We start from the raw sequence: 23,302 nt of genomic DNA on the forward strand, positions 1-23,302 counted from the left end.
ATTCACGTATTGGTAGCAATGAACACACATCCTTAATTTAACAAAAATAAGTAATTTGGGTGTACAAATTGGAAAACTATGAGGAAATTACACGAAGGTTAAATATTTAATACACATTAAGGATTAATCTCAGAAGCAACAAACATAAAATAGTTGGAACACAAAACATTTGCATCAGAATCTACTTGTGCCACACCTGGATTATACATTTTACACAACCAGAAATTAGTGACATCCCCACCCCCAACAATAGTAGTTGTACTTATGGCACAACCTTCAGATGTCCTAATTTACAATGGCAACCTATTCTAGCTCCTCAAAGTTACAAACTTGAAGGCTTACAGTGGATCTGCGGTAAGGGCTCAGGCTGGTCAGGCAACAGCTCAATGAAACCACCTGGCAATGGCAGACTCTCAGAAATGTCACAACTCCTGAGGTATTTCTAAACATGTCATTTTATTCCCACATTTGAACCTTTTAATAGAGGTGTTTATTCCAAGGAGGGGTCATTTGGGACTACATGGGTGAAGTGATCAAGGCCATTTCTCTAACAATTGTTTTCAGGTTTCACACTAATCCCACAGAACAAAAAAAAAAATTAAAACCTAGTGTATAATTCTGGGTAAGGCCTAAATAAATACTGGGGTATTAATGGGTCTTGATGGATATCTGTGCTCTGATGACTGCCATATTATTTCGCATCAACACCCGACAGCATTAAACACGTTAAACTACCCTCACACTGCTAATCTAAACACTGATCCGTGTACGTCATTCATTTATCTACTGTTGTAAAATCACTAAACGAAGGACAGCAAATATTTTAAGCATTTTAGATACGCTGCCCGAGATTTTGAGGAAGTGACGTCACCAGACGCTTCTTTTGTTCGACGACCGTATCCGGAGGAAGTAAAGCTTGACTCGGCAGCTCCTTCACCGGAGGGGGGAAAAAAAAAACTAAAAAAAAAAAAAAGAAAAAAAAAAAAAGAAAAGCACAGAGGTGGAAAAACTTCATTGGTTTGTGAGAATTAGGACAACTTTGTCCAAATCTCTCCGGCCTACGACAGTTCCGGGGAGGCGGACGGAGTCGTCGTTGCCGGTAAACGCCACTCGTTTCCATGCAGTCCGGAGTATTTTGTAGTAGATTTGCATGACTGCTGCCGTCTGCACCGTCTCCACAGCCGGAAGTCTGTAAAGATGGTCTGTTGTGGGGGGTTTTCTCTTCGCTTTTTAAAAAAAAAAATCATATGGGATTTTTTTTTTTGCTCTCCCTTCTATTTCATCTAAGGCCAGGGGGAACTAGAGAGACACTTAGCTGAATGCTAGCTAACTGTTGAATAAAAAGCTCGTCAGGCCTGATTAAACTCTATTTGACGAAACCGAGCACTTCTCTTGAGCTCGTTGTTGACATTTAATTGTTGCTGACGTTTACGTCCCATTAATTAATGTTGTTTGGTTAATTTATATCTCAGTTTACATGTAGCAGCTCAAAATCAGTCTGTGACGTCTCGTCATGATAGCTGAGTATTACTATGTCATTAACATACCAGGAACATTAGCTAGTTTACACTTGATTGCGTTGTGCCAAAAATATTTTTGACTATATTTTCATTTTGTCACCACACATATGTCCTCTCGTCAGTTATTAAATCTTAGTAACTAATACTAGTCAGTTTCTCTCTGTGTTAGCTATGTTTACAGCGCACGCCAGTGCCATTTTTATGTTTATGCACCTGGAAGCTTAGTACTGTATACTGTATTGGGTTTTTACTGACATACTCTCCAGCACATGTTTTATGCTATAACCAGTCAGACAAAAACAGCTGGGATAGTTCTATGCAACAGATTTTAAGTGCAACACAAAATACTACTTTTAATGACTGCCTCTGAATTTTCCAACCCTCTGATTAGCATTCTTCAAAAAAAGCAAACTCTAGCAAATCAGGTGTAGTTAAAACACTGTGTTAAGGAGTAAATGTACATGACAGATCCATGCCCTGCACACCAATATGTTCAGTACTACTAACCCCAAGTGACAAGAAATGACAGCCCAAACATGCTCAGGACCATCTACTAAATAATCTGCCGATTTTTGTCTCTGTAGCTGTGGGGGGGGGGGGGGGGACATCAGTATGGAGGAGGGAAAATGAAGCACATGCTAATAAGAAGAATTGAATTAGAAAAGAGAAGTTGGATCATATAAACTCAGGATTATTACAGAACTGGAGTCCTTGGAACACGAGGAATGGGCTAAGATTTGTCATTACGCTGCTGGAAGATTTTTTTGTTATATTTAAGCTCGACTGTTGCATTGAGCTATTGAAATGGTTCTTGCTTAATTGGTTTTTGGAAACACTAGATAAATTGTATGTTACAGTAAGCCTGATGTACAATGTACATTAAATATTTTTAATTCCAGCTGGATGCGACATCGTTTTGTTTTTTTTCTGGGTAGTGTAAATGGAACAAATCACAAGGGACCTGACACTATCATAAATGACCTGAGGTGATGTCATGAGAGTTAGTGTAAGTTGAGGCAGAAAAAAAATTTAATCGTGTCTAATAAAATTTATCGTAGCTGGTTGTGGTTGGATACTTAAATACATTTTTCCCAGGATTTTCTGTTTACATATTATTGATTTGAAGGAGACTTTAAAGTGTTCCATTTGACCAAAAATTATGTCTGCTTCTGTTTGTCAACTTATCCTAAATACACATGTTAAATCAGTTTTATTTATATAGTGTTAAATCACAGCAAAAGCTAAATCTAGGTACTTCTCGGGAAGATTATGTCTAGATCGATTCTGTATTCTACAGAGACCCAGTTAAGTCCCCCATGGGCGAGAACATAGATATAGTGATGATGACAAACTGCCTTTTAATGATAGAGATCACAGATAGAACCTGACTCCTTTTGGGGAGAGAATGCTCGACAGAGGGAGTGAGGAAGAAGAACACAGACGTGTGCAACCACAATAACATTCACAGTTATTACAGTAGTTTACAGGTGCTTGGACTTCTTCTTTTCCTTTTGGTTTTTCCCTTCAGGGGTCGCCACAGCGAATCAATTGCAAACATCTAACCCTGTCTTCTGCATCCTCCTCTCTCACACCAACTACCTACATTTCCTCTTTCACTACATTTACAGTTGCTAGGACAACACCTGTAATAACAAGTATAATAATGTCAGTCATGATCACAGCAGTGGATCCAATCACAGTCCATGGTAACTTGTGGACTGAGAAAGAAGTTAGTTACATGAATTAGTGACATGAATGTATAGAAAAGGAGGGGGAGAGAGCAAAGGAAAGGGAGGATGAAATGTATCCCTGTGGTGCTCCTGTATTTTCATAGATTACTAAAGGAAAAGAATGTTTGGAGGATTGTACTTCTTTGTAATAATTTTTAAATGATTTTGATTATGGAAGGCTTAGTCACGTTGTCTCGGTTGTCATGAAGTCGGTCTTGGTTATGCTATGCAGTACTTCTTTAACTATTATTGTTGGCACTGTCAATTGTGGTGGTGTATTGTAATTGTCAGCATTTGTGTGTTCGTCCGTTAGTCCACTAATAATCTTCACAACCGTTGCAGATAGAAAGATGAAACAAAAAACACATTACTTTTGTACACTCAGGAATCTGAGAAGATAGAAAGACAAGGGAAGCCAGTGTGACTAAGACCATAGATCAAAGCTAGGGCTTTAATCAAAATTTTACCCTGACGTACTTGCATAGGTCAAAGATCAAAGCTAGTGCTCTGACCTACTTTCATAGATCAAAGCTAGTGCTTTCATAGATCAAGGCTAGTGCTTTTATGAAAGTAGGTCAGAGCACTAGCTTTGATCTTTGACCTATGCAAGTATGTCAGGGTAAAAATTTTAATTCAGGGGTGTCGCGGGGTGTTGCAGTCTCTGACTGCATTGGTTCTTGTTAGTCATACCAACAACGCAATTATGATTATTTGTTGCTGAATCTTTTGTGTCATTGCAGAAATGATGGAGGATTCTCACTTTAATTCATCCTACTTCTGGTCTCCCATTCCCACTGTACCAGGACAGGTGCGTTTGAACAATAAATCAAGATTAAGTAAATAAGCCTACTTGATTTGTCTTCAGTCTACAGGAACATTGAGACTTGTCTGTTAAATCCAATGAAGTATCTCTTATTAACTTACAGATCGAGAATGCTATGTTCTTAAACAAGGTAAAAGAGCAACAGGAAAAGAGTGGAACCTTCTCGCCTCCATCTGCTCCCCACTACCAAACAGCTCTTCTCACCATCCCCACTTCTGGGACCAAGACAGATGGAGGAGGGCAGACGGGTACCATTGCACACTCTCACCCTCCTCACAGCAGCCAGAACCTGCTGCCTGTCCCATCCACAGGCATCATGACAGCAGGTGAGCTTGTGTATGCAAGAATGTCTATCTCAGCTGGTGTTGTTTATTCCACAACATACTTCATGTAAAACAGTTTGAATCGGGAGTACCGCTAAATGTTAAAATGGAACTAATACTAGTCCGTATTAGTTAGCTTTAACATTTAATTCTTAATTGTTTAGTAATTGAAATTCATATGTTATAATTTGATGAGAGCAAATTGAAATTCTAGTTCTGTTGGCCAACCAAGCAACCCTAAGGGCTCATTACAGTTTGTAAAATAAACACCGGTGTGTCTCAATTTATGCAACAACCTCAGGCTTGCATTCTAATAACAGAAAAAGTAGTGCTATGCTTAATTGTTAATACTGTCACTTCAAGGTTGAGCATATGGAACATGAAATGTAGTTAAGATGATTTTTTTTTTGTGGCTTCCTTCTCTTCCTGTGAAGCAGGTCTAGTCATCACGACACCTCAGGGAACACTCGTCTCTCCCAACTCATCTCAGTCATTTGTCTCTGGTCATCCAGCAACAACCATGATTGTTTCAGCACTCCATTCTTCAGGTAAGCAAGTACATTGAATATTGTATCTTGGATATGGCTCAGAAATGCAATGTTTTTTGTTGTTGGTTCTCTCAAAAAATTAATTCTACAAAATGTAGTGGATGAGCAGATCAATCCTGTTCATTATGCAGTGTACAGAAGAAAATAAATTAAGTTTTCTTCAGTTTGCTCTTTATGATATCTCAAAGCTAATGAACCCTACTGAGCACTTCTCTCTAAAGCAGCAATAGTTCCCAGACATTAAACAGCAGCACAACCATCAAATGAGCCACTAATGATTGAGTACTTACCCATACTGTGACACAGACTTTTGCTTTTATGGATTAAATGAATCGAGTTTTCCACATTTGAATTCAAGAGGTAGTGTCACAGTCTGATTTTCTGTCCAAAGTATGAGTTTTAATATAATTTTAAAAGGTTATTTAGACATACTTTATTAAGAATGAGTCATATTTTTATGTGTTCTTTCAATTAAACCCGAAAGAAAAATATAGATTCAAATCTCATGACTTACTACAGGTACATTAAGTTTGAGTCAGTATACTCACAGAGGAACATGTGGAGGACAAAGAATATACTGAAGGATCACTTATAGAAACACAACTGTTCCTCAGAAACTATTCAAAACTCTTCTGTTGTGTTGTTGACCGGTATGGTCTCCTTTTCACCTGCCGCTGTTGGTATTGTTGTAGACAAAAAAGAAGGGGACGGAGCGCCCCATGTGGTTCTGATGCCCGCACCCTCCAAACGAGGCAGGAAGAAGAAAGTAACAATGACCAGAGTCGGTCCTGGGGGTGAACCAGGAGGTGAAACACTAATACTGGCTCATCTGGCTGCTGGTGGCCAGGTAAGGAAAATGCAGATAGACAGGAAAAATTGAGTTCATAAAACATGATTTCATATTTCAATTCTTTTTTTTTGACAGGTAGCAACTTTGCAGCATCATATCGGACACACTTATGACCCGTCAAATGAAGGGCAAGGTCATGGCCCAAAAGACAGTACTAAGACATACAGGTACTGTATGGTGTAACCTGCTGTGTGTCACCAATCATCCTCACTCTTGCTATGGAATGCAAGCAGATCTGCTACTCTGTGTCTTGTCGAAATCAGTAGAGAGGCAATTTTTTTCTTTAGAAACACTAGATGCTGCTGGATAGAAGCATTTATCACACACAAACACCATCTCTAAACCCATTTTGATGCATGGTGTGGCAGAGCTTAACAGCTTTTTTAGTGGACGATTGATTCTTTCTTTTCATGTATTTTAGATACAAATACATCTGTGCTATATGGTTGCTGTCTCTGCCTCTGCACACTGCAAATCAAAGCTCCCTAGCTTCTACTGTTCTTTTTTTTATTCCTTTACATAGCATGCTCTCTAGTGTCTGCATGCCTTACCACCCCAGTTCTCGTTGATGTTTGTCTTGACATCTTTATGTGTCACACAATAAATGTAACCCCCCGTTGTCCTGTTTTCATTGATATATCCTATAGTACATTTTCCTTTTTTATAGTAAAAATAATTATCTATTATATCTTCCTTCTTTCAGTGGGTCAATGTTTCATTCCCCTGTCTCTTCAACAATCTTCATTTCCTTTTTTTTCTCCTCTTTCCATCTTCTTCTCTTATCTCCTTTTCCTGTTATGCGTTTCCTTACTTTCTTTTTGTTGCTCTATCCCCTCCCTCCTATTTCTGTGTCTCTCCGCCTGTAGGTGCCGGATGTGTGCGGCGACCTTCCTCAGTAAGTCAGACATGCAGATCCACTCCAAGTCGCACACAGAGGCCAAACCTCACAAGTGTCCTCACTGCGCCAAGTCATTCGCCAACTCCAGCTACCTGGCCCAGCACATCCGCATCCACAGTGGGGCCAAGCCTTACACCTGCTCCTACTGCCAGAAATCTTTCAGGCAGCTCAGTCATTTACAGCAGCACACACGGTACTGCAGACGCCCCCTCATTCACCAGCCCATACCATCTCCCTCTGTTGTGTTACCATGTCCTGCCAATTGCATTTTAGAACCTCAGGCTTTCTTTGTTTTCTTCCTCCTGGGGAAGGGATGGGAGAAGTGTGCAGATGCCTATTTCACTGACCTGTGGATGTTGGCTTGCATGGAATCAAATCTATCCAGAAGTGACCTTTTCAAAAACCTGAATCCTAATTACTGTACACATAAATGTGGTCTCAGTCCAGTAGAAGTATTTCCATATTTTACACGATATTCAGATCAGAATGGCCATTTCAATAAATGGAGGTGTGTTATAGTGCATGTCACAATGAGAGAATTTACCATTGCAGCCCCTCTCCTCATTTATGTTTCACTCTGCTTGTGTCTTTCTGTACTCTGCATTTTCTAACTTTACTTTTCCTTTTGTCTGTGTTTTCTGAGTAATTTCTTCTACCAGTGCCTTTTCAGTAGAAACACACACATGCATGTAGAATTTTACTTATGTTGAAAGAAGGGTTTACTGACAGACTTCTTTCCATTTTATGATTTTTGTGTGTATGTCATGATCAAGCCCTTTTCTTTCTGCCTCCACTGAATGGCGAAGCTGTCTTACTCTGCTTTCTTGCTTTCTGCAGACATTTTGTAGTCATCTTGTTGATTTTCTTTTCATAAAATCAGTTTATGCTTCATTCACATATCTTGGATGATGTGAATTAATGCTAGACAAATCAGATTCTCTTCTTTATAAACAAACATATCAAGGCTTTTCAAATCAGATTTTAGTCACATTTATCTGTGTTCCAAGATCTGATGCATGCACAGTTTATGGTTATGTAAAATGAATGAGAATGATCAGATCGAAGTTCTTGTGGCCTACTGCGTATCTATATGCAGTGAGTGCTTTCGTCATCAGCCACCAGTGTCAGCACAGTAAATCAAAATGATGAGAGATAACAACATCATAGACTGTCGGTTATTCATGATCTGCTTATGCGAGCATTTCCATCCTTCAGAGCAAAATTGCATGCATGCATCTGCTGGGAGCACATCCATTCGTTGCTAGTGCATCCATTTCAGATTGAATACCAGGAATTGTCCTTAAATATTTTGTTGCTGATGATGCAGATTACCCATGCAAACATATCACTGTGTGCATGCCTGTCATTTCAGAGTACAGATGCTTAACATCAGAGCTAGATATATAAGTTGTGGTTACTGTATCTCAATCATCTGGAAGTGTATGCGTCAAATCGACATAGAAAATTATTCATGCTTTGGCTTTGTAATTTTTCTCTGATTTTGTGAAACATTATACCTTTCATTTGAAAACCGATTTTTTTAAAGAGATATAAACTGCAACTGGTTCTTTATAGAGCAAACCATATTCTGTAAGTCACTCTGGATAAAAGCATCTAAAGGCTAAATGTAAATATAAATTTTTCTAATTTTGTAATTCTTTACATTCCTTTTTTCCTTTCCATTTCATGTCTCCCCTCTGCCCTCATCAGCAACCACACAGAGTCAAAGCCTCACAAGTGTCTCCATTGTACCAAGTCATTTGCCAACTCTAGTTATCTGGCTCAACATGTCCGCATTCACACCGGAGTGAAACCCTACACCTGCTCCTACTGTCAAAAGTGCTTCAGGCAACTCAGTCACCTTCAACAACACAACAGGTAAGCCAACGTATTTACCTTCAATGTCTTTCTGCAGGCAGCTTAGATCTGCATGAACACATTAGGAGTTTGTGTATGTACATGTACTGTATTTGATAACTTGTGTTCAGGATTCACACTGGAGATCGACCATACAAGTGTACCCATTCAGGGTGTGAGAAATCCTTCACGCAACTCTCTAATTTGCAGGTGAGAGAGAATTTTGGTTTCCTTTCATACAATGAGTCCACATAATGTTAATTATTACCTATCTTACAGGACTCATGCTATGCATTAATTTTTTTTTTTCCAGTCCCACCGAAGACAACACAACAAGGACAAGCCCTTCAAGTGCACCAACTGCAATAAAGGATATGTAGATGCATCAAGTCTGGAGGTTCACATGTCTACACATACAGTCAAACATGCAAGGATCTACTCGTGTGGACTCTGCAACCGTACTTACACCTCGGTAAGACTAATTACCTTTTCTGAACTGAAAGTAGATTTTCAAGAACTGAAGTATATTTCTGTATGAAATAGTATGAATTACTCTGGCATTAAACAAATGTTTACGTCATGTAGTTATGTGCTGACTTCCCCCTCTGCCTGTCTGCTCACCAGGAGACATATCTGGTGAAACACATGGAGAAACACAACCCAGACCAGCTGACCACACCGCCGGCCGTGACCATCCAGGCGGCACAGCAAAACCAGAACCAACGCCTGGCAGGAGCTCAGAGCCAGATAGAGGGCACAGATGCAGGACTGAGCCAACCTGGAGGCAACACAACTGGAGGAGTCGGTGGAGGTCAGCAGGGACGGACCCAAAGCAACTACCCAGAGACAGGAACCATCTCCTGTCCATTTGACCTGCATCAGTACAAGACTGTGTCTGCCAGTGACATCCAGTACAAACCAGTCTCTGTAGCAGATATTGCTTCCAACAAGGACCTCTGTCTCACTGTTTCAGCATCCACCATTCAAGTGGAGCATCTCAATTCTTAGAGGTGATCAAGAGACAAGGACGTTGAGCCATGGGGATGTTAAATTGATTCAAGAACTGAAGGGAGATTGAATGATAAAAGCAATACTGCAGACATGATACAAGAACTTTGGAACACATAAATGACTGCCTGATGACCGTTTGAAGCACAGGACAGATTTTATTGTGTCACAGACTATTGAAGGCTTTTTTTTTTTTTTTAGCTTAGCTACTTTTTTTCTTTTTGGCTAATTTGATTTGTTTTCCCATTGCTTATCTGTCCTGTCTGAATAGAAATTTCATGTGAAGACTGCAATAATTACAATTCAGTCCATCACAGTGATGGTTTTACGACAGAGAAGAGAGTCAAAGAGACAGCGCTTCTCTCTATTTATTTTTTTTTACCACCTGTTCTTCCTCACCAATAAAACTTTGGCCAAAACCATTTTTGGCCATTCTCTTGACTAAATTAATGGTTGACTGACAAGGTTTTTTTCCTTGTCAGGAAAGATAAATATCAATCAAGTATGTACATTGATGTATACTATCACTTCATAAAAATGAGATTGTTTAAAAAATGAGGTAATCCATACAACTTATTCAAACCTTTTGCATATGACCATCAGAGGGATGATAAGTTCAAAATTCATGACATCCTATTGTACTGGTTTGTGTGTGTCCTTGGAAGTCCTAAAATTTTATCCAAATGTGTTTTTGCTATTGTATTTCCACAATAACGATGTTTAAAATAGTTCATTATGAACATTCTGTCATCTTAAAGTGTTCTTTCTGCACATAATACAGTACATTAAAATATTATACAAAATTTGTCATTGCCGTCTTTCAGTTACTAGTTTAAAATTCAGAATGTTTCAATGCCACACAGTAACAAAAAATGAATCGATAATGTAGATAAACAAATGCAAAGTCTAAAAGTGTTTTGTATGAAGATTTTATTCTAAATTCGTTTGAAATTGTTTCAAAATATCTTGAGAGGCTTAAAACGACTACTCCATAAATAATCAAATCCAAAGATATTGAGTATCAGATAAAATCCCAAAGTAAATACTTGTCATTTTGGCTTTGTAACATTGCTGTGAAAAAAAAGTTTTTTTTTCAAAACACAGTAACCTCTTTTTGTCAGAGATTTCATGAGAGTTTTAATAGATGACAAACAAGGCAGCCAGACTGCTACATCCCTCAACACCCCTGAATTCAAAATCTTACCCTGACCTACTTGCATAGGTCAAAGATCAAAGCTAGTGCTCTGACCTACTGTCACTGATCAAAGCACTAGCTTTGATCTATGGTCTTACACTGGCCTTCTCTCTTGTCTTTCTATCTTATCCGGTTCCTGAGTGTGTAAGAGTAAAAATTTGACCGTGACCTAGTTTTCTCAGGGTCAAGTTCATCACCTCATTTCCGTCCCCTTTGCCGCCCGAGTAAATGTCCTTTTTGTTTCATCTTTCTATCTGCAGCGGCTGCGAAGATATTTGGTGGACTAACGGACGGACGACCAATACATCACTGCTTTGAAGGGGGATGTAATCAGTTTCTGTGTTCTTGTTCTAATGGTCTTGATGGGGCTTGACGCTCCTGTACAGGCAGGTATGTTGAATATCTGAAGCCTGCTGGAACGAGGGCGTTCCAGGTGTTTACAAAAGTTGCACCATACCATTAAAGGTGAGAGGAACTATTATCAGGTTATTTCCATCTCACGTGTAGGTAATCCTAGTTGGAATAGGTCAATTTGTTTTGGACGTTATGATTATTTTAAAGTAAAACGATCTAAAATCTATATGATCAAGACACACACACACGCACGCACGCACGCACACACACACACACGCACGCACACACACACCTCAGTGCGGTTGCATCCAGTAGATGTCCTACTAGAGCAAATGAAGCCTCGAGAAGCTTTGCTCTGGCGAAGGCAAAAGGATGAAAGGCTTCAAAGCTTCATGAAGCGTCGTCTGCCTCAAATATAGCTGTATAGAATATAGCAGCTTATTCTAAGTATGCCTCGGAAAAAGCCATTTAGCAACAAACAGAAGAAGAAACAACTACAAGTCAAACGGGAGCGAAAGAGAGGTAACGTCAACAGCTGCCGTTAGCTTTAGGACGCTAGCCTAGCTGCTAGCTAGCCATAGAACGACAGCTTGTTCGAGTCGATTTGAAGCACTTCCTGTTTACATAGCATGTTAGCTAGCTGTAACACAAACCCGTAGAACACATTATCGATAACCTACCTTTGAACTCGACGGCTTAAATTCTAACGTGAAACACGTCGGATTTGTAAATATAAATATAAAGTGCCAACTCCTCAGAATTCATGGACATCGTGTAAGTTCTTAACAACCTCCATCAGTGTTGACATCTAAGTTTAAAGACTTCTATCGGGGTTTGTTTCAGTATGTTCAAGTAGTAGGACAAGCTGCAGACAACAATTTGACATTTTCATCTTTGTTTCACCATTGACCTTGTTTTGTTGTCACTATTAGAACAAGATGTTCTCTGACATTCCATCACATCTTAAAAATGCAGACGTCACACGTGTTACTCAGAACCGTGTACCTGACTTTGAAATGTTCCTTTATCGTCTGACTTCAGTCCTACTGTTACCTGATGGAACTTGATTCCTGACACCCGACTTAAGGATATCAACACTCATATCAACTAATATGTGTGGAGAAGATAGATTTTTTTGGTTATGCAATAATATACTAAAATCACATCTAGATGTGTTTGACAGATGTGTGATGACACTGACTTGTAGGTGAGACAGGTTCCGGGCCGAGCAGCCGCAATGGAAGTGTGGAGCGAGGAGGACAGCGACAGTCGGACACCTCAGACAGTGAGACGACTGATGTTAGGAGAATAAACCAGCAGCCCCTCAGCAGAGAGGGAAGATATGACCCCAACAGGTGAAGTGTCAGCAGCAATACTCACCATCATTTTCACTGAAAGTGTGAAGTTGTGAAGAGATAAAAACAAGTTGGACAGAAATGCTCTTGTTATTTGAAAATGATTTTTGCTAGTTTGGCTACAAGAACGCATTTGACATGTTTTTGTTGAATGCGGTTTTTTTAGCGTGTTATGTGACATTGACATTTATTCTTACATTTGGAAGAATTGTACACAATTTAATCTCATCGACGCTCTCTGTTTTTCATCCTCAGGTTCCGACTACACTTTGAAAAAGAGAGTAAAGAGGAAGTGGAAAAGAGAAAGAAGTTGGCCAGGGAAAAGACGCTGCAGCCCATATCAGACAAAGAACTTGAGGTCAACATCAATGACATCTACCCCACAGACAAAGGTCTCCCTTTTTAATGCTTCCTCATGACAAAAACTCAAACGAAGTCAAACAGATGAGCAGAGTAGGTGAATGGAGTGGGTCACTGTCTGAACCTGCTAAAACTTGCTTATTCACTGCTAGGTCTTGGTTTCCCACGGCGACCACCCTGGAATTATGAGATGACGCGAGAGAGCCTATTGAGGAAAGAGGAGAAGTCATACAGGGACTACCTGGAAGATCTGAACTCCAGAAACCTGCCTGGGTCTCTCAGCCACTTTGAACACAATCTGGAGGTGGGTAATGTAAATCAAACTCTTTAGACTTGTTGACCATCCAAATGCCAGTGCTGGACAATATATTGTTTTGATTTATCATAGTTCATTTGAATTTTGTTTTGAAAATTAAATTTAAATGAACTCAGTTAAATTTTTTTCTTTTTTTTTTATCTGTACATACAGAAAAATAACAGCTCAAATGACTTCCTAGTTCTTTCAGTGCCTGCAGTAAAAAAAAGTGTGTTGACATTGTAGTACACATACTAAAAGAGCATTTTCATTGTTTATTGTTCTAGTCTTGTTAAATCAGTTTCATAAATGTGTCTCATGATTTTGAGTAAGTTCCCTCTTTTGAAAGGAGTATTTGTCCATGATGTAATTGGATATTTTTCATTGAAATTTATAAAGTTGGTATTGAAGGAGAGAATTATTCAGAAGTATCAGTATTAGTGTGAATGTGAATGTCTAATTATATCCACAAACATACTCTTGAGTTAAACTGAATAGTTAATTGTCTGAAAGTTGGATCATGCACGGATGTGCACTTTTGACATACCTCTGCATTTTCTTATACTTTGCTTGCAGCCATGTTGTTTGTATTGCTCAAGCTGAGCAAATGGTAACACAATTCATCAAAATCCAAAACAGATCATTGCAGATAATTTAATTTCAAAGCGTAGGCTGAGCTCAGGAGGCACATCACAGCACGACACTCATTGAGCAGCTGGTGGTTGGATAAGTGACTCTCAGTAATCTGGAGATGATGGCTTTTTAAGTGGCGCTAAGGATCAAAATGATGGAAAATATAACACATATCTTCTACGCTTTTGCATTATTTTGCAAGGCTCCACTTCAAAAAGTTATCAAACAATCAAAACAGATCTTAAAACAACACAAAAATGGGGACTGCCTGTTTTGGACGTTTGAGGTAATTAGGTGCCGTCCTTCACCAGAAGACTTGCGAGCTGGTCCATGCGGTCTGCAAATCACATACCAGTAAAAACGCCCACAACGCTCCTGTCTCATTTAATATGACCTGAATGCCGGAGCATTCAGTTACTCCAGATTGACTTTTACTCTCTGTTCCCATTATCAGCAGAAAATTGTCCCAGTGCTGGTTAAAAGTTAGAAAGATGTCACAGAGCTGGTCTTTGTATTTACTACTGTTTTTTGACATTGTTCATCCCTTAATGATAGAATAAGGGCTGCTCTGAACTTCACATTACTTTTGATTTCTTTTAGACATGGCGGCAGCTTTGGAGAGTGCTGGAGATGTCAGACATTATCCTGCTTATTGTGGACATCAGACACCCGGTAGGTGTGTCTGTGAGCTCACGTCACCGGAATGTATTGGACCACTAGATGGCGACACAGTCAAAGTCCATCTGAGCAGCTCGCATAGATGGATATACGTTAATGATCCCTAACTGGGACATTCTCATTTACATTCAGCCGTCATGAGCAATGTTGATTATTTATGAACATATTTACCTGGCACAATTTAATTTGCTAATGTTTGATTTTGATGTGGTCCACTGAAATAATTTTCTTTAATTCTGTTTTTGAAAACTTGAAATTGGTGCTTGTCATTGTCGTCACAAGGGTCTTGTTAAATCTTAGTTATATTGTCTTAGCTTTGCTTATAAATCCATGAAAAATGATCACATTTAATAATCTGCTGTCTTCCAAGTTATAATTAAATATAATTTTTTATGGTTCTAAATGTAAGCCCATGACATACTTATTCTAACAAATCAAGTGTACTTTGTGTGAAGTGAGTTCGCATCTTTCATTTATAGCTTCCATTCTGAGTGTGTATGTGAAGTTCATGGGAATATTTTGTTGCCTTCTGTTTGCCATTTTTTAACATACTCTTCTAAATCTATACAGGTGCTGCAGTTCCCTCCATCATTGTATCACTACATCACAGGAGAGCTCCAAAAGCAGGTGGTCCTGGTGTTGAACAAAATTGACCTGTGTCCTCCCCCACTGGTGATTGCCTGGAAACACTACATGACCTCCCAATTTCCCCACCTGCAAATCGTGTGCTTCACCTCCCACCCCGGACAGCCCTACAGTACAGGTAGGGGAGAACTGGTGGGAGAAGAAGAGTAAAGAGTGACATAGGAAAAGCATGACATTGAACAGGCATCCAAATATAAATAAACTCAGCATATATATTTAAGTCTTTTGTCATTTGAATCACCTGAGAGCCTGTGGTTTCAGTAACATTAACAATCTATTTTTCCTCTTGCCTGGCTTGTAGTGCTTCAAAAGAAGAAGATGAGGAGGAAGGCTGGCTGGAGTCAAGCTGGAGGTCCTATAGATATCCTTAAGGCATGTCAAGACATCACTGCAGGCATAGGTAATTGTGTCCACCTCCACAGTCTTCCACACACATTAGAAAACTGTGATAACAAAGCTCTCTTGACTTCCCATCAAGCGTGTTTTTGTTGCATCATTCTGAATGTTAACGGCTTTTTTTTTTTTTCATAGTTGACCTCTCCAGTTGGGAGCTGAAGATTCAGAGAGACTCTGCTGCTGAGCGTAGCGATGGGGAACAACCAGACGAAGGCGAGTCGGTGGTAGTGGAACATCAGAGCGACAGTACTATGGATATCAGCAGCCCATCACAGGAGCTCTACAAAGATGGGGTTCTCACACTGGGTTGCATCGGTATGGAGAGTTAGAAACATGTTGCCTTATTTAGTGCGAGATCAACAAACACTAGTAATTTACATTAGTTGTTTTCCCACAGGTTTTCCAAATGTTGGAAAGTCATCTGTTATAAACAGTCTGGTGGGGAGGAAGGTAGTAAGTGTTTCTCGAACCCCAGGCCACACCAAATACTTCCAGACCTACTACCTCACCCCAACAGTCAAACTCTGCGACTGCCCTGGATTGGTTTTTCCCTCTCGAGTTAATAAACAGCTCCAGGTACGAGTTCTTACTTGCGTATTTGAGAGCAGATGTGACTTAAACTTTCCTTTCCTGTTTAATCTCCTGTTTAATCTTAGCATTGTCACACACCTCTGGGATATGTGTGTTGTTTTGCGCAGTCCCATTGTTTATGTTTGTTTTGCTCTTGGTTAATTCCAGGGTTGTTTTTGTGTGATGTCTGTTCAACTTTTTGGTACTGGGGTACTATCTTGCCTTTTTCAAGATTGGTTTTTCTTTTGGATTTATTGTTTCGATCTTTTTCTTTTTCCATCTCAGCTTTCTATTTTTTTGTGTCTTTTTTATCCTGTAGATTCTGGCAGGCATCTACCCGGTATCACAGCTGCAGGAGCCCTACAGCTCAGTTGGTTATCTGTGTGAAAGGACGTCGTTCTTATCTGTGCTGAAGCTCAAACATCCTAGTTTGCTAGAAAACGACTGCCACGAAGGAGAGCTGAGGTCTGAGGACTTCAAGTGGACTGCCTGGGATGTTTGTGAGGGTGAGTTATTTCTCAGAGACACCGATAATGAGTTGTTTGGTATCTTTATAAAGTTTGAAGAAAGCCAAAGAAAGCCAGTCATGTGTAAGACACTTGTTAATCTTTGTTGCTAATTTCAACAAACCAACAACACCGAAGTCCATCTTTCAGTATCACCTTCTTTTTTATGTTGTTGGGGTATGTTTTTAAACAAGTGTGTCACTTTTTGTGCAATCCTTAGCATGGGCGGAGAGAAGAGGCTATAAAACAGCAAAAGCAGCTCGCAACGATGTCTACCGTGCAGCGAACAGTCTTCTACGTTTGGCAGTTGATGGCAGGTTGTGCCTCTGCCTGAGGCCACCAGGTTACAGTTGCCTCAGAGGTAAAAACACTTTTCAATTTTCATAATTTCAGTTCAACGTATTTGTAAAGTTAAAGTGGACGGCAGATTGAAATAATATTTTGGGGGGGGATTGTCTGTGATCTGCAGAACATTGGGAAAATCACCCAGACTTGCCAGAAATCATTGCTCTTCAGGGAAGGACGACAGAGGAGGGAGAAAGAGATAGGGATGATGAAGACAATGGGGAGTCCAGCACTGAGCCAGAGGAAGAGAGAGATCGAGATGCAGATGACGATGAAGATGGAGATGATGAAGATGAGGGGTTTGGACATCCTAAACTGAAGGACGATAAGTCATGTGGCTTCACTGTCAACATGTACAGCGTTCTTGGGGGAAAAGAGTGCGAGTGATAAAGGAAGGAAAGACAAGCTCGGAGACTGAAGTTGCTCTCCTTGCATCACGTTTCCATTCTACTCCAGTGCCCTTATCGATCCTCATTTCCCAAATCTGCATTCCTTCTCAGCTTTTCTTGCATGCCCATTCTTTGCATTGTTATATATACAGTATACATAATCTCTTTGAATTTATGGATCTATGACTTTATTAAAATTATGGATTGCTTCTATGACAATTTGTTTTTTCATCGAGTTATTAAGAAAACATTCATGTATTTCATGCTGCATCTTTGCTCTACTTGTTTATTCATTGAGAGTAATCTTAATGCTGCTTCCAGGAATGAGTGTGGTTTTATTTAATTTAATCAATTTTTCTTTCCTTTTTTTTGTGTGTGTTCTCATGAAAAACTGAGAAACCCAGCTTTGTTCAATCTGGAATGGGTTTTATTCTCTTTAATGAAAACAGCTGAGATGACTAAGTTCAGGCCAGGTTGATTAAACTGTTGATATGTTGTCATTCACTGGAACAGCCTTTTGGCTTTCATAGCAGCTGGAATTTTAAGAACACAACTCTGTGGCTTCTTTAGGGGACATTTGTCTGTAATAAAAATAGTGTGTGGGATGGAATAGTGGAGATATAAGAAATACAGATAGTTTTTGTGCTACCAGTATTAGAGCTCTGCTAGAGGTTCATTTATCTGAAATGGGTAGTTGATTATGCCGTATCTCAAAAATGATATTTGGTTTGTTTTTTCAAATTCAGGAAATGTGGATGAGCGTGGTTAAATACAAGGCTGTTTTTGTGTAGTGTTTTAAAATACTACAAAATACCATTATTTGATGCCGGTAAAGTATTAAATGCTGGATTTTTGTTAGTTATTCAACAAATTTATTTTATAATGGAAATGCTGGCTTTGATCCCAGCAGTACCTTTGAGTCTGCGTAGTTAATTCCTTTGTTAGGTGAGAAGATAGATGCCAATTTTGTGTCTGAAAGGAAATTTAGAATTGGAAGGAAAGAGGTGGCCTATATCAAAGAAAACAAAAACTACCCCCTGTGGGCAGAACAGTATTTATGGCGCTCAGTCGTTTTTATCTGAACAGTACCTAAATTTGTGTCAGAAATCGTTTCCAGACTTTTTTCTAACCCAGGCTAGCACTGTACCGGTTGTAAGGTCATATTTGCCTGAAGTGAAAGTGGTATTGATCTCTTAATAGGTATCATACCTCATACCCATATATTTCCTTTCGCCACGCAGAGAGAATGACCATCTTTCTTTTTATTCTTAAACACCTTATCTCTGCTGATTTGTCTTCTTTATGAGCTGTAGGTTCAAGACAACCTTCATCATGGAAGTCAGATCTTTGCTGTACACAGACGTTAGCAATCATGACCATATTTTCTGTTAAAATTAGATCAATGTATTTTTGCTTTTTGACTGCTCTCTCCTTCTCTGGGATTTGTTGTGGCTCCGCTCAAATCCTGGACGCTGTATCATCGTCAGCTGTTGACTTTCCTCATTCACATTTTCACTGAGGGGATTTTACAGCACAGTTCTGTGTTACTGTGCAATGCATCAAGCTGCAGCCAGATGCAGTCATTTCTACTATCAGTACAGCGTGAAGCAATTACTCAACTCTGTTATGCTGTTAGACACATTGGACATTTGTTTGTGTTGTAGATTTTTTGCTATTTGGAAATATTACAGCTGACAGCATCTGGATTTCGTCATGACTTGTTCAGGCTGTTTGCTTCATTCTTCATTTCATTCCTAGTGTTCCTAATAAAGACTGGACTGCTTTCTGCAATAAAATAAAATAATCCTTGAAACCATGAAGGTGTCTGTGACGTTTTTTGACAAATTGTAAATATATGAACTTGAAGCACGAGTATATGTACTGTAGATAATTAAATAGAATATCAAAAAAGAAAGGTCCTTCAATGGCAAACACTTTTATGAAGAGACATAATAACATTAAGCTCATTTCAGATGTACATAATGTACATATTGAGAGCAAATGAGTTTGGGAGGGAGGGGGGGTTCAGTATTATAAACCACCAGCTTCTGCAGTGTCACTGTAGGCAATATTAAAGAACATTATCAAATTAGCCTGTTTGATAATGCTTGGAACACAGTGATTTACATGTTCTTGACTTCTCTGATTCCCATCAAGGACAGAGAATAATTTGTCTCTTGAAGAAGTGATGTAGTTGAATCTGCTTGTTTTAACGAGGGTGTTTATTACACCACTACCTATTTTCATTTTAAAACGGCTGTATGCTTTACGTGACTAAACTGAGTTAAACGAAATGGAAGGAGGAGTCGATTAGTCACTGGAGCATATGGAATTAATTATCACCTCACAGCTTTTAATAAAATTGTTTTTGCGGTCATGTATAAAGAATCTGAAACACGTTCTTCAGTGGTATGTCTCATTTGAGCGGTGCATGATTGGATGACAGTATAGACGTTGTAGGTCAAGTCACTCACACTCTTGTCATTTCGACAGTCCTCTTGTCAGAGCAGATATGGCAGCAGCTCATTTTTCATTGCGTATCGTGACCCGGTGGACACAATTTATGGTGAGCTGAGACTGCATAATGATAATCACCGCTGAGGATTGCCATAATCATCATTTAAGGAACAGAAGTGGGTGTAAATTGCCTCATTTTACACAATTTGGATTCAGAGCCTACTTGTATGGTACTCAGAAACATCATTTGCTGACTAGATAAAGTAAGTAGGAAGAGACATTATCTGGAATTGTTTCTGATTTGCAGTCATAGCAATGAGCTGCTTTATTTCTTCAACTAGAAATTTAACCACAGTGTGGACCTCAGAACTGCAACTGTGATTACAGCAGACAAAAAGCCCCAGATTTACAAACTCATCATGAGGCCAGACTGGTTTCACTGAAGCATGACACCATAAATTTCAATGCTGTTAACTAAATGCTGGTGTGTTAAATGTCTTTACATTGGTCACACCTATAATGTCCATGTGGTTTGAGTTTGGCCTCTTTTTCTTGGAAAGCTTTCTCATGATGCAATCAGTTTGTTGTGCAGACTATTCCCCCCTACCCCCCCATCACGCTTATTTGCCACATTATTGCTCCCTATGTGACCCCTACAAAATGTGGGTGACACCGGGGAGTAAAGAATTGGTTTCATATGAGCTCCAGCAGAACAGTCAGATTCATTAGTCTGGTTATTATGTTTCCGAGACACACAAAGGTGGAAAGGAGTGGGAAGTTGTATTGGGGGGAAAAACTCTCAAGAAGAAGCAGAACAACAATAGCTATTAATATTAATGTTTTTGTGTCAGACAAAATGTTTAAATAAAAAGTCCCAGTTGGTTTTATAGAAACAACTACATTGTAGTAAGTCTCATTACACTATATCGTAGTTTTATATCTCAGCTGACAGCTACACCACTGTGGTCACTAGAGGGCTATCAAAGCCTGCATTAGCCTGAGTCCCTGCTGCAATAAATAATCACCAACTTCATTGCACACATGCATCTCATTTATGGTGTAGAACTGAGTATATTCAGCAGTATTTTACATGGCATTACAAGCATGATTAGATTTATCGCCTTTAGAAAAAAGTGGGTCATAAACTGTGATGAGGGTCTAATTCAGATTACTGAAATAAAGGCAGGCCAAGCCAAATAGCACACCAGGAAAATCTGGTACAGTAATGTAAAACCAGTCAGTAAGTAAAATTGTAGAAATGGTATCAACTACATGGAACTGTACTCTTTAGGGAGTAAAAGATCCCCTGTGACTCATATATTTTTAACTATAACCATTTCATTATTTTATTGTTGTAGCTTTGTGGGGTGAAGCTACATCTAGCTGGTTCAATAAGAAGTTGGACTCTTCAGAAAGGCTTTGAGGTGGGAAGATGATTTAAAAAAGATTTTTAGATTAAATGCTCCCTGCTAACAACTCATGGGCTTAACCACTTTAATCTTTAACAAAAAATGTTTATGTGATCAAGCGAAGATGAAATCTACATGTTCTGGAGTAGAAAACAATATTTCTCTCTGGAATACGTTGGAGTTGTAATAAGAAGTGACTCAAAAACACTTTATGAGTCATTAAATGTTTATTTTTTAAAATTTTTTTATTGTTATATCTTCAAACAAGTCCCCAATTTCTTCAGTTGTTTTAGAGGGTCCCGGACGCTTTTCTTCTATCAAATTCCATAAAAGTTTTATGGTCTAAGAAACGTCACCCTATTTTCCTTCAGCATGGGGTGATTAAATAATGATTGCAGTTTTGTTTTTGTGTGAAATGCTCCTTTATGCACAATGCTTTAGGAATAAATCACACACTTAGCTGACACAGGTTAGCTTGAACACAGTACGTAACATCTCACCAGAGATCTCTTCACACAATTCCTTAATCCACCATGGAAGTAGTAGAGGGTATGCCAGAAATCTCAATATTTCTATGTCAGCACACAAACATTTCACTCATATACAAAGACCACACACACACATACACACAGACTTACACACAAACACACACACTCTGATTTACAGCTCTGGCAGTTGTCCCTTCCTTCTGTGACCTGGCGGGGCCGGCGTCCTCCTCAACTTCTTCTGATGTTGGTTTGCCTGCAGTCTGGAGTCTGTACTGTTACTGAAGTGTTTTATGTGAGTACAAATTGTAGGATTGTCGCTATAAAACAGATTTTATTCCTCTATGTGTCAAATTAAACTTTATCATAAGGATGCATTGTTGAAATAACTCCCATTCTTTTTGTTCTTTTCATTTTTCCTCAACACATCTACACTTCTACACTTGATATTAAATAAATATTCAAGACTACATGAACAAATGTTTAATATAAGATCATACAATAGAAGTTTTTATATCTTTTTCCAATAATCAAAGCACTGGAGATTAATCTTGAGCCCACAGAGAGCTCTAAACCACCAGTTTAGAAACAGTAAATTAAAGTTTGACACTACATAAAAGTAACTGAGCTTCTTCTCAGCCAAACTCCAGCCAGTGTAACGATTCTTTGTCATTTATAATTTCTCTTCAGTAAAAGGGTTTGGAGTGCTGCTTTTCTGATCAAAACCATTCGGTGCTACAAAAAAATCGGTGAATCTGAAGTTTTTGGTGGCAAAGTGTCAGGATTTTTCCTGGGTGGTTAAAACAAATTTTTCCAGACCAGATGTTGCGCCAGATTAATCTTTACTGGGTGGTGTAGGCACATTTTTGTCACTGAAGAACTCGCCCTTGTGCCCGCCACACCCAGAATTTGTAATAATGGCTCTGAAAACCGAGCTTGCCTATTCTTAAGGGGATCAAGCTTGGCAAACTCTCCCAGTAATATGTCATCTGAGGCAAGCTCAGAAACAATATTTGCCACAAAGAGCTTTCATCACAGTGTGTTGCAGAGCACCTTTCCCATATTCTTCCAGCAGAGGGTCACAATATGGCAGCTGAGGTTGTTTGTTTAGAGTGCTTGTAACTTGAGTGTGGAAGTGGCCTGCTCTCCGTTAGACATGGAGCTTTCTAAAACACAAAGCGCTGCCAACGCTAACTCAGATGGATTCAATGTTTCATGGGTGAGTCTGAGCATCAATATATTCCAACAGTTTCATGACTGAGTGTGCACATTTTCACTCATATACATGCATTTCTGTGCTGTTTCTGTGGCTACTGGCGCATGAATGAGACCCCTTCAAGTCACTGCCTTGTGTGTTTGTGACCCTGTTTAAGAGTTGGAGTCCATGTGTCAATAGATATTTTTAGCACCACCTCTCACTGCATTGCAATGACACTCATTTGCACCCCTCTGAGCCACAACCCCCTGCCATCCTCCTAATTCTCCTCTCCCACCCACCCACCCACCCACGATTTCTTCAGTGCCTTTCAATCCGCCACAACATTCACTCTCACTGGAAAGAGCCGGCAGGAGTCTGAATGTTTTGCATAAGGGTGGGAGTCTGAGTTCCAGGAATGGAGACGGGGGGGGGGGGGCAGATCAGACATATCAGGTGTTCAACTATGTCACCAGTA

At 39.4% G+C, this 23,302-nt stretch overlaps 2 protein-coding genes across 4 annotated transcripts; both read left to right on the forward strand.

Annotated features, from left to right (window-relative positions):
* Positions 1 to 270: 270 nt before the first annotated feature.
* On the forward strand, positions 271 to 10,347 carry znf384b (zinc finger protein 384 b). Of its 3 annotated transcripts, none has more exons than XM_068323540.1 (11): positions 271 to 1,099; positions 3,991 to 4,058; positions 4,177 to 4,399; positions 4,831 to 4,944; positions 5,637 to 5,791; positions 5,870 to 5,961; positions 6,661 to 6,885; positions 8,403 to 8,570; positions 8,681 to 8,759; positions 8,863 to 9,021; positions 9,174 to 10,347. In XM_068323540.1, the coding sequence occupies exons 2-11, from the start codon at positions 3,993 to 3,995 to the stop codon at positions 9,555 to 9,557; spliced, it is 1,665 nt and encodes a 554-aa protein (XP_068179641.1). In that variant the 5' UTR covers positions 271 to 1,099; positions 3,991 to 3,992; the 3' UTR covers positions 9,558 to 10,347. The 3 variants fall into 3 exon arrangements, with proteins under 3 accessions (XP_068179641.1, XP_068179642.1, XP_068179643.1); XM_068323541.1 differs by having other exon boundaries at positions 4,834 to 4,944; XM_068323542.1 differs by lacking the exon at positions 6,661 to 6,885.
* A 1,077-nt stretch (positions 10,348 to 11,424) lies between these two features.
* Positions 11,425 to 19,088, forward strand: gnl1 (guanine nucleotide binding protein-like 1). The gene is made up of 12 exons (XM_068323325.1): positions 11,425 to 11,628; positions 12,314 to 12,461; positions 12,717 to 12,853; positions 12,974 to 13,125; positions 14,350 to 14,421; positions 14,998 to 15,190; positions 15,374 to 15,472; positions 15,604 to 15,783; positions 15,866 to 16,044; positions 16,358 to 16,544; positions 16,765 to 16,905; positions 17,014 to 19,088. Exons 1-12 carry the CDS (start codon positions 11,556 to 11,558, stop codon positions 17,274 to 17,276), a joined length of 1,824 nt encoding a protein of 607 aa, XP_068179426.1. The 5' UTR covers positions 11,425 to 11,555; the 3' UTR covers positions 17,277 to 19,088.
* The last annotated feature ends 4,214 nt before the right edge of the window (positions 19,089 to 23,302 follow it).

Source organism: Antennarius striatus, chromosome 9, assembly GCF_040054535.1.
Source record: "Antennarius striatus isolate MH-2024 chromosome 9, ASM4005453v1, whole genome shotgun sequence".
Classification (NCBI taxonomy): domain Eukaryota; kingdom Metazoa; phylum Chordata; class Actinopteri; order Lophiiformes; family Antennariidae; genus Antennarius; species Antennarius striatus.